Source organism: Poecilia reticulata, chromosome 12 (assembly GCF_904066995.2).
Source record: "Poecilia reticulata chromosome 12, P_reticulata-male-v2, whole genome shotgun sequence".
Lineage (NCBI taxonomy): Eukaryota > Metazoa > Chordata > Actinopteri > Cyprinodontiformes > Poeciliidae > Poecilia > Poecilia reticulata.
The window spans coordinates 4,053,595-4,068,866 of NC_088841.1; the positions used below are offsets into that span (position 1 = coordinate 4,053,595).

General features: G+C 40.7%; 1 protein-coding gene across 3 annotated transcripts in view; it reads right to left on the bottom strand.

Annotated features, from left to right (window-relative positions):
• ttc28 (tetratricopeptide repeat domain 28) overlaps positions 1-15,272 on the bottom strand; it is a 124,325-nt gene that overhangs the window by 44,847 nt on the left and 64,206 nt on the right. For all 3 annotated transcript variants that reach the window (XM_081613232.1, XM_008423306.3, XM_081613233.1), the window contains 3 exons: positions 4,495-4,642; positions 517-789; positions 308-438 (listed from right to left, as the gene is read on the bottom strand). In XM_081613232.1, the coding sequence (XP_081469358.1) occupies positions 308-438; positions 517-789; positions 4,495-4,642 (552 nt within the window). The remainder of the gene's footprint in view (positions 1-307; positions 439-516; positions 790-4,494; positions 4,643-15,272) is intronic.

Here is a 15,272-nt window from a genome sequence, read left to right on the forward strand (position 1 = left end):
ATTTAACTAGTCTGAACCACCATGCAAAAAAAGAACGAAAAAAAAAATGGACCTAAACGTAGCCTTAAAGACTTAAGTTCATCTACACACAGCATCATGAAGACCTAAGGGTCAGCAGAAAGGTCAGGGAGGAAGGTGTGGGGAAGCTGAAAGCAGAGTTAGCTTATAAATCAAGACCCAATAGGTTTAATGATTACAAAAGAAAAAGAGTTCAGTACAGCAGCAAACCAACAAGAACACGTCCACCTGAACTGAACGTTGGACTGAAAGCAGCAGCCGGTGTTATCTGAGTGCAGTGCAGACATACTTCTCTGTCCTTGAGCTTCATGGCCAGCACCAGCTGGTTTCTGTGGTGGGCCAGCGCTTCTCTGTAGCTGCTTTTAGAGAACAACGCCGAGCCGAGGTTCCCATGAGCCCGGCATTCACCCGACTGGTCTCCTGCGAAGTTCAGCGTACTTCAGCGTTAGTCGCTTTTCACACGTTTTACACATTATCGTCCCTTTCGTTGCTCCGTACCTAGAGTCTTGGTCACCTCCAGGTCCTGCTGCATGTGAGCCATGCTTCTCTCCACATCTCCGAGGTTCCAGTACGCCGAGCTGAGAGCGGAGAAGACGGAGCCGCGCAGCTTCAGCGAGCATGTGCCGATCTTCAGCCCCGCCTCTAGCACCACCACAGAGGCGCCGTGGTAACCATGCGTCAGCAGCTCCTGGCCGATGACGGACACCACCACGAACGGGCTCTTGTCCAGCTTCATCCTCTGAAGCTGCTGGTAGGTGGGCTCAAGTGTGTCTGCAAACAAAATGACGTCATTTAGAGAACCGACGGCATTCACTTCGTACAAAGGAGGCAACATGAGTTGTGACTGTGACCCTTCACTTGTGTTCAATACGTTTCACTCCACTGATGAAGGAAAGGCCTTCAGTATGATAATAGATGTCGCTAAGGCATGACAGGCCATTGTAGATAAAAACAAAACAAAACATAAATATTCAAATTTTACAGAAAAAGCTAGAAAATTTCAGAGTTTCAAAGGTGAACATTTTTTCAATGTTTTAATTTCAGAAATTCTGAGATTTGACTTTTTAAACCCAGAAATTTCCTTATCAGAAAATTTGTGAGCTTATTCTCAAAATTTTACGTTTTTTTTTCTAGCAAATGTTTGACTTTTTAAAGTCAAACTAGAGGGTTTTTTTCTAGAAGATTTTTTAGAATTAATCTCAAAACTCTTTTTATTTCTTCTACCAAATTTTCAACTTTTCCAAAACAGGAATGTCCTTCATTTTTCAAGCAAATTTTTTGACTTTTCAAATTCCGAAATGTCATTTTCTTTATAGAACATTTCTTAATTCTTTGGCACAAATGTACTCCTTCTCTCCTTCTTTTCTGTCTACAGTGTCCCTCATATGCCACCATACTAAAGTGATATGTACCCTACAAATAATATTTCGGACAATTGCTAATTCATGTCAAAAGGCCATTTGAAATGAACAATCTCATTCTGGTGCCTTAGAACTAAGTAGGTTTTTGAACTGATTCATAATTTTTCAGTGGTTTTACTTCTTCCAGTCAGGAAACTTTTATCTAAACATTGTTTGCGTTGACATTTCACTCTTGCAGATTAAAAAAATCTTTGAAATCGTCTATTTTGGCCTTGAATACGCAACATGGTACTGGAACTCACAACTTTAATGGAGACAAAAAGGAACACACAGAACCAAGAGGAACCTCCAACCCAATCCGGATCGGCCGGGCTTTAGCACCCGACTTCTGGATTCCATTTTAAAAGTTCCAGAAAACGTAGTTTTCGTTGATTTTTTGTACTTTTTGTACTGCTCAAAATTAGCTTTTTATTTTTCCGAAAACCTAAAATTGTGGATAAATTAAATTGAATTAAAAACTTGATGGTTTTGATTTGATCTGCGAGAAACTGTTTGTTTACATGTAAACGTCTCGGTTGGAAACGTCACAAACAAAATTCCTGAAGAGTGTCGTAGATTAGAGAAGAAATACCTGTGGATTATTACAAACTTACTTTAAGTTTGATAGGATTTTTATTCAATTTCAGACGTGATAAAACATTTTGATTAAAACCTCTTTAATCAAGATGTTGTATCACGACAGTGCATTAAATGTGTTGCGGTGACACATTTCACTAAGGCTCAGAGTGACTACAGTTATCCAGTGTAGTGACTGTAAAAGATTGATAAGTTGGAGCTTTATTGCTAAAATTCGCTTTTATTTTTGTAGTACCTGGACTTCCTTTATCTATCCAAAACCACAAGGAATCTGTAACTGCAACCTCTACAGGGTTGACCAATCTGTATGTAGTGGTCAGGCAACATATTGTCACTAATATTACTAATTCTGTCTGAGAAAATATACCAATTACCAAAAAAAAACCAAGAAAAATAAAAACAAAACCAATTGCAGAACTTCTAAGTTTAATCAAGACGTTTTGTCATAAAAGCAAGCAAACGAAAGACTCTTTGGATGGTGATGGGAGTGCGGTGTAATATCCAGCGGCAGCTATGACAACATGACTTGAAACCGAATCCTGCAGTGGAGCGGCTACCGCAGATGTGATACATGACAGGGAGGTAGTTCTGCCACCCAGCAGCAGCCGTCCTCAGAACTTCATCCTCTGTAATCTTCAAAGCAATGTGTTACTGGGATCACAACCCTGGGGTAAGCAGCAGGCGGTCCAACAGGTGGGGCCACAGTAAAGGCCAGTGGAGGAAAAGGAGGGAGGCAGGAACCAACAGCGGTGAAGAGGAGGATCCTTCTCAAGATTCTTCATGTCTTTTTTTTTAAAGGGTTCTATAAAAATTAGAGATTTCTTACAAGTTGACACCCAATCTCCCAAAGCAACCTCCTTATTAGTTTATGCTTAGTGAAAATTGGCATCAACAATGACAGTTTGACGTAACAGTCAGCATCCTGACAGGAGTTTGAGGATCAAATGATAGACGTCCAATGTTTCGCTTCTTCAGTTTCTATTTTTGACAGATTTTAACTTTATCAGTACATCCTGCAAGATTTATCCTGAAGGGACAAGAGGGAGGCACACTGACAAGCAACATCTGATGCAACGGGTCTGATAAACCAACGTTAGGCTGCATTCACACCATTTCTGTTTAGTCTGCTTTAATCCAACTCTGGTAGTTTTGTCTAGAAAATCCGGTTTGGTTGGGGAGATGTGAATGTGTAATCAAACTCTGATGAAGATCAAAAAAGTGAACTCTGCTCCACTAGCAAACCTCGGTCTGGGTTCTTTTGAAATGAACTCTGACGCCGTTTGAATGAACATGGGACTCTAAAAGCAGGACTACTGTACAACTGCTACAGTCTGACCACACTCCAATTTTTGTTCACATTTCGTGAAGAAGGAAGCTGAGGTCACTGTCTTCTTCTGAGGTTTTAATGTCATTTCCTTCAACGGTTCTTGTTGCAGCGCCACCTGTTCTCCTCAGGCAAGAAGGTGAACAGGTTTTCACAAAGGGTTTGGTTTGTTTGACACAGTGCAGTGTGAAAGTGAAATGCACCATCTGAAAATGTAACAAATGTTGCTATTTTGGTTCCCAAACAAACCAAGTCTACCAGACTGTCAGGTGTGAAAACACCTTTAAAATAATCATTTTCTTTGTTTAGTTTCAAAATAAGGCAACCTCTAACTGGTTGAGGGGCAACTTAATGAAAATCAACTATGCTAGATAATTTAAACAACTAATCTAAAAATCACTTATTCTTATATTCTTAAGTAAGATTACATGGCAGCAGTTTTTACCCCTTATAAGTAAAGCGGACTCACAAGACCACCCTGGAAATAACTTAATATGAATGACATACCTGTAGATGTTTTGGTTTCATCTTGTAATAATAATAAGAGACTTTATTGTCATTCACATCACGTGTTTACATGAGGTGGAACGAAATTGAGAGTCACGGCCCCAGTTACATCCAAGTATAAAATATAAAAACTAGCTACAAGATCAATTGTTATAAATAGGAAAAATATTTACAAATATATAAAAACAAGAAGTAGAAAAATGAAATGTATATTAATAGGAGTGCACAAAATGGATGAAGCATGAACAATGCAGCAGCATGGGAGATAAATTTAGCAGTGCAACATTTTAAGTGTCCGAGTGTAAAGTGCAAATTGTGTGTGCTTCTCTTCTGTTACATCAAAATACTTTGCTTAATTTCCTGCCTTCGTCCTACTTTTTCATGGCTTTCTTTTCTCTCATCTCTGTTTCAGTCAGAATAATCACAGACACTTTCCATCACACTCCAACAGGAGTCGTCTACTGAATAAAACAACAAAACGAAAGTAGATGCTTTCTTTTTGTTGCTTTGAAAGGCTTCTTTGTTCCAGTATCTCTAACCTGGTTAAAACCATAATTCATATATTTTTTTGTTTCATATTTTTGTTGGATTGCTTCAGCATTGCTGTGATTGAAAAGCAGGGTGAGGTTATCTATATGACTAGATTACCTCTGAGTGGTGATTTCATTGCCGCCTCCACCATCCCGACAAGCAGCTGGAGACTCTTGGGGTCCTGTGCCAGGCCTGACGCGAACGCTGCCAGCGCGTCGGCATGACGACCCAGGTACTGCAGAGCAACCCCTTGTCGAAAGTAAGCCTGCAGAGACAAAATTTTCTTTTGATCATTCAGTTTAAACATGTCTTATTTTGCTGATTACATTTCCCATAGAAGGTCAATGCTACAAATTTGTAGCAATGATTTTTATTGGTTGCGTTTTGTTTAGTTTTTTACAGATCAAGCTCATACTATACTGCCATGACATAGTAACATATTTTTATGACAGATATGTAAAAAAACTACATATTTTTTAGAAAAGTTACGTACTGCAGCTCTTGGTCAAACAGAGTTCACCAAGATACCAAAATTTTGTTTTAGTTCGTTTGAGCTAATAAAAGGTGGACTTGATAGTGATAGGATAATGATCCAATGACTTTGGATCATTGTCCTGCTGCATAACTCAGTGGTACTTGAAGTTTTATGGATCAGTCCAGGTCCAGCAGTTGTTTTGGCCTTGAAACTCTTTGACTGATATATTGGCATCTTCATTCACTGTTGCACCAGGTTGGGTCAGAATTATTCATTATTGGTCTTGGGCCTTTGTGGCATTTGGTTTCGTATCAGTACAGACAAAACCAAATGAGAATGCACGATATAAAGTTGTGTTCATCTACTTATGAGTAAAATAATAGAGGAATAGACAGTTGAGGAAATAAAAAAAGTAGAAGTTAATCAGAGTGTAACAAGCACCGTTCACTGCTCTGCAACAGTGGAGATAGGATCCTTTCAATCAAGCATCCAGATAGTTTTCACCTGACTCACCCTGCCGTTACAACAAGCGACAAAATGGAGCTGGGAACGTTAAACAAAAGCTAAAAATGCGAGAAGCTACACTGCTTACTTAAGTTATGGTCTAAAAATAAAAGCAATAAAATCTTTAAAAAATAATGTGTTGGGTTTGATTGGTAATTTAATTAAAGATAATTAGTCCTGTCCGGTTGGGAGACACTTGGGTTGGATTTTTTAGGCCCGATCTAAACTCTAATTTTTCAGATAAGGACAGCTTGGTTTGAAGACCTAGTAAATGAAATTTGAAAACAACTTTTTGTACTTTCTCAAATTATCTTTGATGATCAAATGTGTTTGATGACATTTAATTGTGACAAAAAGGGAAAAAGTGGAATCTGTGAGGCTCAAATGCCTTTTCACAGCACCGTGTTGGCAACACGGCAGAGTTATTCAGTGATCTCCACCTGAACTGAACTGATTAAAAAATCAATATATATGTGTGCGCATATATACACACACGCACACAGGAGGCGCGCACTTCATTAGCAGCCCTCACACATTTTCTCAGCGAGATTAGAGACAATGAATCATGACATCAAATTCATGAGGAGGATCAAGCTGGCACGCTCCACAAACACACTCTCCTACTGCTGACCTCACTGTAACTTAATTGTCTTGTCTACCTCTGTCTTCACATTCATTCTCCTCCTTCTCCCTCATTTATCATCCTGCCCTCTCTGCTCCCGTTCAACTTTATCTGTCATTGTGCCGAGCGAATGAAGACAAAGAAGAGAGGAATTAGATTACGTGTTTACTCTCGTTCCCGCCCGTCACTTTGCGCGCCCACGCCGCCTTTGTCCCGGCCCTCTACCTAGACAGATAGATTGAAACGAATGGAGTCGGCGGTCGGGTTTAATCTAATGGCTGAAGATTCTGGTTCTCTGTATGTTAGCGCTAATGCTAACTGTGAGCAGGTCAGGGTGTCATTTCACTTCTGATTAACGCAAAGTGGGATAAATTGTTAGGAGTTACAGCTGAGGCCTTGAAAGCTCTTTGTCAGACAAAACACGTTTATCGATGCAATTGTTGCAATGTATAAAATTAAAAGTCAGCTTTTTTTTTTTTATCGGCTTAGGAAGCAAAGATTCTACCAGTGTTTTAAGTGAAATCTTTAAAAGTCTTTAAGGGGCAAGTCTAATTCAAGTCTGAATTTTTTTTTACAAAGTAAGTCCAAAATAAGTTTTAAAGGTCTGAGTGTCTGACCCAGCGGTCTGCAACATGTGGCTCCAAAGCTGCATGTGGCTCTTAAAGGCCTCCATAGCAACTCTTAATGGCTTTTGCCAAAAACAATAACGAACTGAGGAATGTTTTTAAATATAAAGCAAATAAAAATGATTATTTTCAGATTCAAATCACATCCTCTACCCAGAAATCTTCAATAATTACATTATAACATGATGTGAGGCTCAAAAAAATATATTTCGCATAATATCTTCCCTAAATATGCAACAAGATACGAGTCCATCTGATGGTAGTCTAAGATTCCTCTGGTTTAGATTTTTTGAATGATCAAAGTGGGAAAAAAAATCAGTTTTCACAGTGAGGTCTCCACTTTAAAGCAGCATCAGAAGGACAGATTCTCACTTGGTCTGAGCTCAAAGCGTCGATGCCAAGAGTCCATGCTGAGTGAGAGAGAGAAAACCTCTGACCCCCATCCAAGCTGGAGAGGAGAGCAGCAGGTCGGGACTGGGACGGGCAGCCGAGTTGGTAGCCGTGGCGACATATGGACGCCCCACCTGTGTCCCCGACTCTACTTAGCACTTCCCCTCCCATCCGTCACCCTCACACTGATTCGGCTGCTGGAAAGAGGATGCAATGCTCCCCGTACCGTCTATTCTTGAGCTTGTGGGACGATGATTTCTATCAAACCAGGATGATTACATCCAAGGAGGCACATTACAATCACAGAACGTATGCAATTATCTCCGCACGGCTGTGCGAGAGCGGATGTGTGTGTGGCACCACGTGTAAGGTGGGGATGTGTGCAGTGGTGGGAGCCAAGATATGTGCAGGTGTGTGTGTGTTGGAGCTTTTTAGCCCTATCTGGGGTGTGAACATGCCAGAGACTGACAGCAGGAAGAGTCTGCCTCTACCACCACCTACAGCCCCCATACACACACACACACACACACACACACACACACACACACACACACACACATTCTGACTTTTAGCTCAGTCTGGCCCCCCTACCTGTGGGACACACAAAAGGACGGAGACGCCCTCATAAACAAACACCACCGCCTCCTCTCTGAGCATCCTAGGCACATCCTGTCTCTCGCTCCTTGTGTTTTTCGCGACAGTGTTTTGAAACACTCTGACAGAGCTTGTCATATATCAGAGATTCGTCTGGACTGCAGGTATCTCCCACCGATTCCCCATCAGCCTCACAGACAGACCCTTCACCGTCAGCTGACAGCTCTCTGTCCGTTAAAGCGAAGAGATCGATAAAAAGGGACAGGGCTAATTTAGCTGCTGTGTACAGTACTGCAGTCTGTTTATATTAATGACATGTGGTGTGTGCGCGTGTGTATTCATTTGTCTCTGTGCACATAAAAGCATCCAGGGAGAGCTTTCAGCGGCTGCAGCTAATAATCGATCAGACGACGCGAACAAGGCTGCCCACTGTGAAAATGGAGGAGCACTTCGCTCAGCGGCTGCTCCTCTGAGCTTTTAAACTTTAGTTTCAGTCTCATGGAGTTCCTGTCAGCAGCAGCGGGGGGCTGCTTTCTTTCACATAAAAACATTTTAAAAGCCCACTATACACAAGCCGTTCAGTAATAAACCGATAAACACAGCTCAGGAAACCAGACATCAGCAGCCAGAGAGCGGATTCATCCCTCTAGAGGCGGTGGAGATCATTTTGGCCTCGCATGTAGGAAGAAGGAAACGTCTCCCGCTGCAGTTTTAGCAACTTCTGCACTTTCATTTTGTTGCTCTGCTCTGTGCTGCACATCGTTTTGTACAGGTGCTACACCACTGATAGAGTCTAATAGCACCAATGTTTGTTGATTAGGGATGAGAAACAAACAAACAAAAAAAGAAAGATGGACTATTCTGATTCAATTAATAAACATGAAAAATTTATCTTATAGTTAATTTATGATCTCATTTTCAGAAATGAAAAAAGTTAACTTGGAACCATGTGCAGAATGTTTGACATGGTTTATGGTGAACATGACACATAATTTATTCTTCATCCACTACATCAAAGCAAACATGACTTGGAAAAAAAAAGTGAGTCTAGATTAACTCTGTATTAAATTCAAAGACATTTAACCAATGGTGGCACTCAACTAAATTTTTTGATAGCATTTGATAGAAGGGTATGTAACAAATTAATCCCAATTAATCACATTTTAATAGAAAACTCTGTCCTGACAATATGAAAAACATTTTCAATTCAGAAACACTTTTTTTTGCATGAATTACTAAATAAATAGACATGAGAACAGATGGATTTATACTAAAATATATATTCCGACATGGACTTAATATTTTCAGGTACTATTGCGAATTTATGATAATCATGAAAGTAGCGATAAAAACGATTTATTACGCCTTTTAAAGGTGGCTGTGACTGCATGGCACAACAATTACAGCACCAAATACATACATACTGCTCTCAAAAAACTTACGTATCTGTAATACACTTCTTTCATACACCAGCAGTCACATACAGAAGTGTGATCTCTATCACTCAGCTACACACAGTCTCTGCATTTAACTATATTTTCAAATGTATTGATATTTATTAATACTCCCATTGAACAAACAGTGGAGAAAATAGTAAAATATTAACAATCCTGACATCATGGACCATTTTGGGGATTTTAAACAGCAGCTGGAATTTATTGTGACAATAATAAAGCAAAATACCATGATAAGAAATGTATCACAATAAACGATAAACAAAACATGCTCCCTCATATCGATACAAAGAATAAACTTTACGTTGTAAGGACTTGTTCTTATGAAATGAAACAGTAATTCTGACCTAAATGGAAAACTGAGAGCACAGGAAAAAAAATTTTTTTTTAAAGCAACAAAGTATGACAAAAAGTCTAAGGGAGCTTCAAGTTGGTTAAAAAAAAGAAACAACCCGTAAATCTGAATTGAGATATTTCCGTCTATGACAAAGTGGATAAAAACCTTTCTGACTTCTGCTCAGCTCTAACGCAGAAACACATCAGTGGAAGCAAAACCCCGGAGTGTGAGCCATCCAGCGAGGGAGGTGTTGTACGTGTCGGAGCAAAGGATGCGCACCGGAAGAACAGATGCTTCAATTACCGCTCGTAACTCACATTAATCGAGAGCAGATGGGAGCACAAATGGCGGCGGGAAGAGAGAGAGGGAGAGAGAGAGAGAGTGGGCCTGACCGAGAGAGGACCACAAAAACACAGACGTGATAGAGATTGATGCGTTTGGAAATCACAGGATCTGTGCTAAAAACGCCCAGACGAGACCTTCACTCTGGATCTGGATGGAGCGAAAGCGGATCTGACCCGACTTCTTTCCACCGTTTCCATCCTGAGTGAACACATTTAACAGATAGCAGAGGACGACGCTCTGAGGATAAACACCCTGAACATGAGAGACATGCAGACATCGTATCTGCTGGTACATTCACAGGAGATGTTAGTTCATAGAGATGCTATTTCAGCTGTAGGCAGGTAGGATCTTAAAATCTAACGGCTGTATCTAGACAGAAGTTAAAGTGATTGGGAAAAAGTGTTTGCCCCTTTCCTGAGTTCATATTTCTGTGCATGTTTGTCACACTTAAGTGTTTCAGAACATCCATCCATCCGTTTTCTGCTGCTTATCCTTAAATATTAGTCGAAGAGAACGCAGTCAAACACAAAATGCAATTCTGAAAGGAGATACAAGCCCTACATGGCTCTTTGTGAAAACAAGATTTACCCCATTTAAACGTAGCTGTTATTGTTGTTTATCACACCTGGAAGTACAGTTAGTTTCCTGTTAGTTATTATTTATTCTGTTTAAAGTACAATGTAAAATATGTTATCTTCAGAAATCACTACAATACCAATAATTAAATTACAAATCTGCATTTTAAATACTGCAAAAGTAACAGGAAGAAGAAGCCGCATGTGTCCCAAAAGGAAAACACAAAGAAAATCTGAGTTGGATGTGTGATAATATGGGGATGAATGCAAACAGTAGAAGCAGATATTCTAAAAATGAAGTTGCAACTTGCAGACGTAGTATTCAGTCACAGGTATAAACCATGACGGAATTAGAAATGATAGAACAAAACTCAGAGTTTACACACATTTTCCAGCTTATGGAAAAAGACACACACACACGCGCACACACACACTCACTAATTGGTGCTAGGTTAATCTGCATGAATATTTATCATTGTTTCTCTGGGACACTCGCTAAGATGCGATAATTGAGTTGGAGTGGCTATAAGCACCGTTTCCACTGGGGCCAATAAAGATGTTACAGGACCAGCTGTGGACTATCCAGCGGATACCACACCACACAGAAGTGTGTATTTTACATAGAAACACACACTTCTGTGTGGTGGAGGTACAGCTGAAGCTTGAAATTCTTAGAAAGCGTTTTTTTCTTTACGAAAAGCCCAAACTTGTCAAGGTCACAGATGAATGGACTCTTTCTGACACGCGAGTCTCTGATGCTGCACTTAACGTCACTCGTCTTTAACAACTGCATTCATTTTTAACCAAGAGGGAGAAACATCTCAGCTGTGAGTCTCAATACATAAACAAAACAAAAAAAGCCAACAATCTATCCTGAGTGAAGTGAGTAATCACTCTGTGGAAGTCTTCCACGTCCTCCCACATGAATGCAGCTGCTAGATTTGGCAGCTGCTCTTGTACTGTAATTGCAAAATTCAGTTAGAACATAATGTGAATTAAGATGATGCAGACAGGCGTTCGGTCAGTGAGTGAAAGCTGTGCTACTCCATCACGCTCAGGTCACTTTTGCAAAGATGTGACAGATCAAAGGAACAGGGACAGGAAACGTCAGGCTGCAGGACGTTTTCACCTTCCAAACTTCACTCTTTAACTTCATTATTATTGACTGATAACTTACAATAAAGACTTAAAGACAGCAGTAATGCAACCGAATAAATTATATATTAATCAATTATAAATAATTTCAGCATTAAAATATTTCATATCACTTGCTACTTTTATAATTTTACATTCTAATTGTAAATGAGAGCATGAGTGTTATTCTTTAATATATGTGTTGTTGTTTGTTTGTTTTTTTAACGAAATGTAAACTAAAATAGCCACTTTAGGAGATCTGGGAAAAACATATTTGCAGACAAAAAATGTTTTTATTGTCCAAAGTGAAAAATGTATCGATTTTGGATACTTTTGACTTTTTGTTTGTTCTCTCAGAAAATTGTCTTTTTTTTAATCTGTATACTCCAGTTAACGATTAATTAGTAAATTGGTTGCCGATTGTTTCAACAATCGATTCAACACGATTAATCGCTTAAGCCCTACATGAGACGGTAACAACTAATACAACAGACTACAGTCAGAAACCAAACTAACACCGTGGTGACAATAAGTAGATGGAATTATTGCTTCCTGTCTTTTGGTAAAACAACTGAGAGCTACGGAAAAAGTTCCAGATGAAACAGTTCTTATTTAGGACGCAAGATCCTGTTGTAGATAGAAAAAAAACCTCAAGTGTGTGTGTGTGTGTGCGTGCGTGTGCGTGCATGCGTGTGCGTGTGTGCGTGTGCGTGCGTGCGTGCGTGTGCGTGTGTGTGTGTGTGTGCGTGCGTGCGTGTGCGTGCATGCGTGTGCGTGTGTGCGTGCGTGCGTGTGCGTGCGTGCGTGCGTGTGCGTGTGTGTGTGTGTGGGTGTGTGCGTGTGTGTGGGGGTGTGCGTGTGTGTGCGTGCCTGTGTGTGCTCATTGTCTACTGGCTCAGGGGTCACGGGGTTAAAGTGGTGCTGCTGATGTGAGTGCTGCTACGGCAGAGGGAATTTATCAGCTTCTCTTTGAAATGTGATTTCTGGAGGTCAACCAAGAGAAGCAGCTGACGTTTTTTTTTCTCTCTTCATTTTCTGTTTTTATCTGTCTTAAAGTGGTCCAACCTTAACTCGGCTGCAGCTGTTCAAACACCTGATCCCTGGCACTTACTCCATGGGCTTCCAGAAAACACTATTTGCAGCTTGAGCACACAAACATGCGGGCCACAAGTGTTACTTTCCACTAAGTGCATTTTAAGTTTGCCAGGATAAGCAGAGTGGGACGCTTGGGACTTTGACGCGACACTGAATAAAGAAAGAAAGAAAGAAAAAAAAGGCATTCTCTCTGTCACAACCGAGTTAACCTCAGCGAACACATTTCTCTGGTCTCTGGGTGACCGAAAGCAATTCCCTTTTTTTTTTATCTTTAGGCGCAGAACTCAAGTCATTCCCTTGATGCTCTCCCGGATGTAAAAACACTCCCAGGCGCCGACACCCCATTCTCTCTGGACCTAATCCACACACACACATCTACACAAGCGCATGTCGGCACTTGAATGGAAAAATATGCACAAAGGGGAATCAGGCAGGGAGTACCAGCAGCCTTCTGATCATGTTAACTGTATCGCAGTGGAGGGGTTGTTCCTGGTTTCCTGGGTAATTAGGCTGCCACTCAACGGGAAGCTGCTGGATTTGTGGATGTGGTTGTTCATTAACATGGGTCTGATTGCCCTGTGACCTTTAACAAAGCAGAAGCATGTCTACCTGCTGGGGTCAACAACATTTTTTTCTGTACATTAGTCCTTCGTCAAAAACATCCCTGGAGTGTTGCTTGATTCTTTCATTCATATTTGAGAAACCCTTTAGTCTCCCATGGCAACCATTCTGGGATGCCTAAACACGTCCGCTCACAAAGTCCCACCTATTTCCACAAAGCTTCTCTTTCTGAGCTGCAGTATCCAAGCCAAGATCCACAGAGCTCCTCCAAACCGCCACTCAGCTCCTTCAGACTAGCCAGCATCAATTAGCTAACACCTGGTGGAACCATTCAGCCCATCACTACTATAAACGATGTCAAAGGCTTAACGGAGGACCGATGATGTGTCAGATAGTAGGAGCTTCTTAAAGTGACAGAGGCCCAATTTCAAGGTGTTAAATTGAGAAGTCAAATTTCTTTTGAGTCATATTTTATATTTGTAGCATTTTCATAACAACTGAAGGTAACGTAGTTACTTGATCGTGCTATAAAATGGCACTATGTGCCTGGAAAACATATAACTGCTGCAGGTCAGATACTAATAACATACTAATGTTTTCCATGTTTTCATGGAAAACAAGAAGGACATTTTAAAAGTCGAATTAGAAAACTCAAAAAGACAATAATTATAATGAAATGCAAATATTGTATTTCCTTAAAGGTACTGCAGGAGCTATTAATATTAGTTGTTTGACATATACAGCATTTCTATAACAACTGAAGGTAATATAATTACTTTATTGTGGTGCTATGTGCCTGGAAAACACACAATACCGCCTCTTTAACTGGACCTTTACTAGAGAACTAGCTTACTAGCATCATGAATTTGAAGTCAGGAAAAAAAACTTCTCATCTGTGAAGATTACATAAATCTTCTCTGATGGTCGCACATAAAATTTTAAAAAGCCACCTGAAGTCCACCTGTGTGTATTTGAATGTTGGTACAAATCCAGCTGCTCTTGTGATGTTTGTTGATGAACAAACAGGAACACAGCAGCCACGGTTTGAAACAGGGTGAGGTTATAAAACAATATTCCAAAAAGCTTTGACCATCTCTCAGCTCTCTTCAATCCATTCACCTGAAAGTGGAAATAGGGTGACACAAATGCAAATCTACCAAGACGTGGCCATGCACCTAAAGTCAATAGGATTCATATCCTACTTTTATACAAAGTGGTTCTGGTTAATCAGCACGCTGCATTCTAGTAAAACTTTCCAAAATAACACACCAGACAGCTGTCTGGTTCAGCATAAACACACATACTTCATGGCTTTAAACACACACCTCATCAACTCACTGCCATCCTTATTGTGTATATGTTACTTTATGTACAGAGGATTTTTTGGAAACCCTACATTGAGTCCCAGGGCTGGAGCCTCAGGCACTTGTCTTCCCCGCCTTCTTAGGACAGGCTGAACTGGAATAAAATTCCACTGCTCTTCTGCACAACGACAATGAACATATTCTGAGTCTGATTCTAAAATCGGGTTCATTTTAATATCTAAAACCTGACGTAAAGAGACTTTTCATTCCTCCGTTTTAACACTCGGGCTTTTTATCTTTTGAACCCTCCGCCTGTCGCAGCGAGCGCCGTCTGGGCTCTCCCTCTCTTAATTAGGCCCGAATCGTCCAGGGAGAGGTGGGGAGACGTGGGGAGAGGTGGAGGGCAGCGGGGAGGGCGGCAGACTGCAACAGGCTCCAGGGATGAACAGAGTGCATGAACTTCCCACTCTGTGAGTCAGGGCGAGGAGAGAACACGTCCTAATGGTTCCCGCAAAGTTAATTAGAGCGACTCCGTCTGGAAAGCCCGGCCCAGATCGAGCTCACAATTTGCAATAACTCGCATTAAAGGCAGAGAAGAACACTCAGCCGTTAATGTGCCGTATCCTCAGTGCTCTGCCATCCCTCTGATCTTGGAAGCGTACTTCTGTTGCTCAGCACACTGGATTTGTTTTATGTATGAGCGCTGCATATACGTTTATGTTTCTTTTTTTTTTCCTCCCCTTGGCTAGCTGATTCAGCCGCAGCTCTTTTTTCAGCCTGACTAATCCAATTAAAGGATTATCTGTTTTGAACGTGACAGATTATAGCAAAAGAAAGGAAATGTACATGCCGTTACATTACAAGCTTACCGTCCGTATG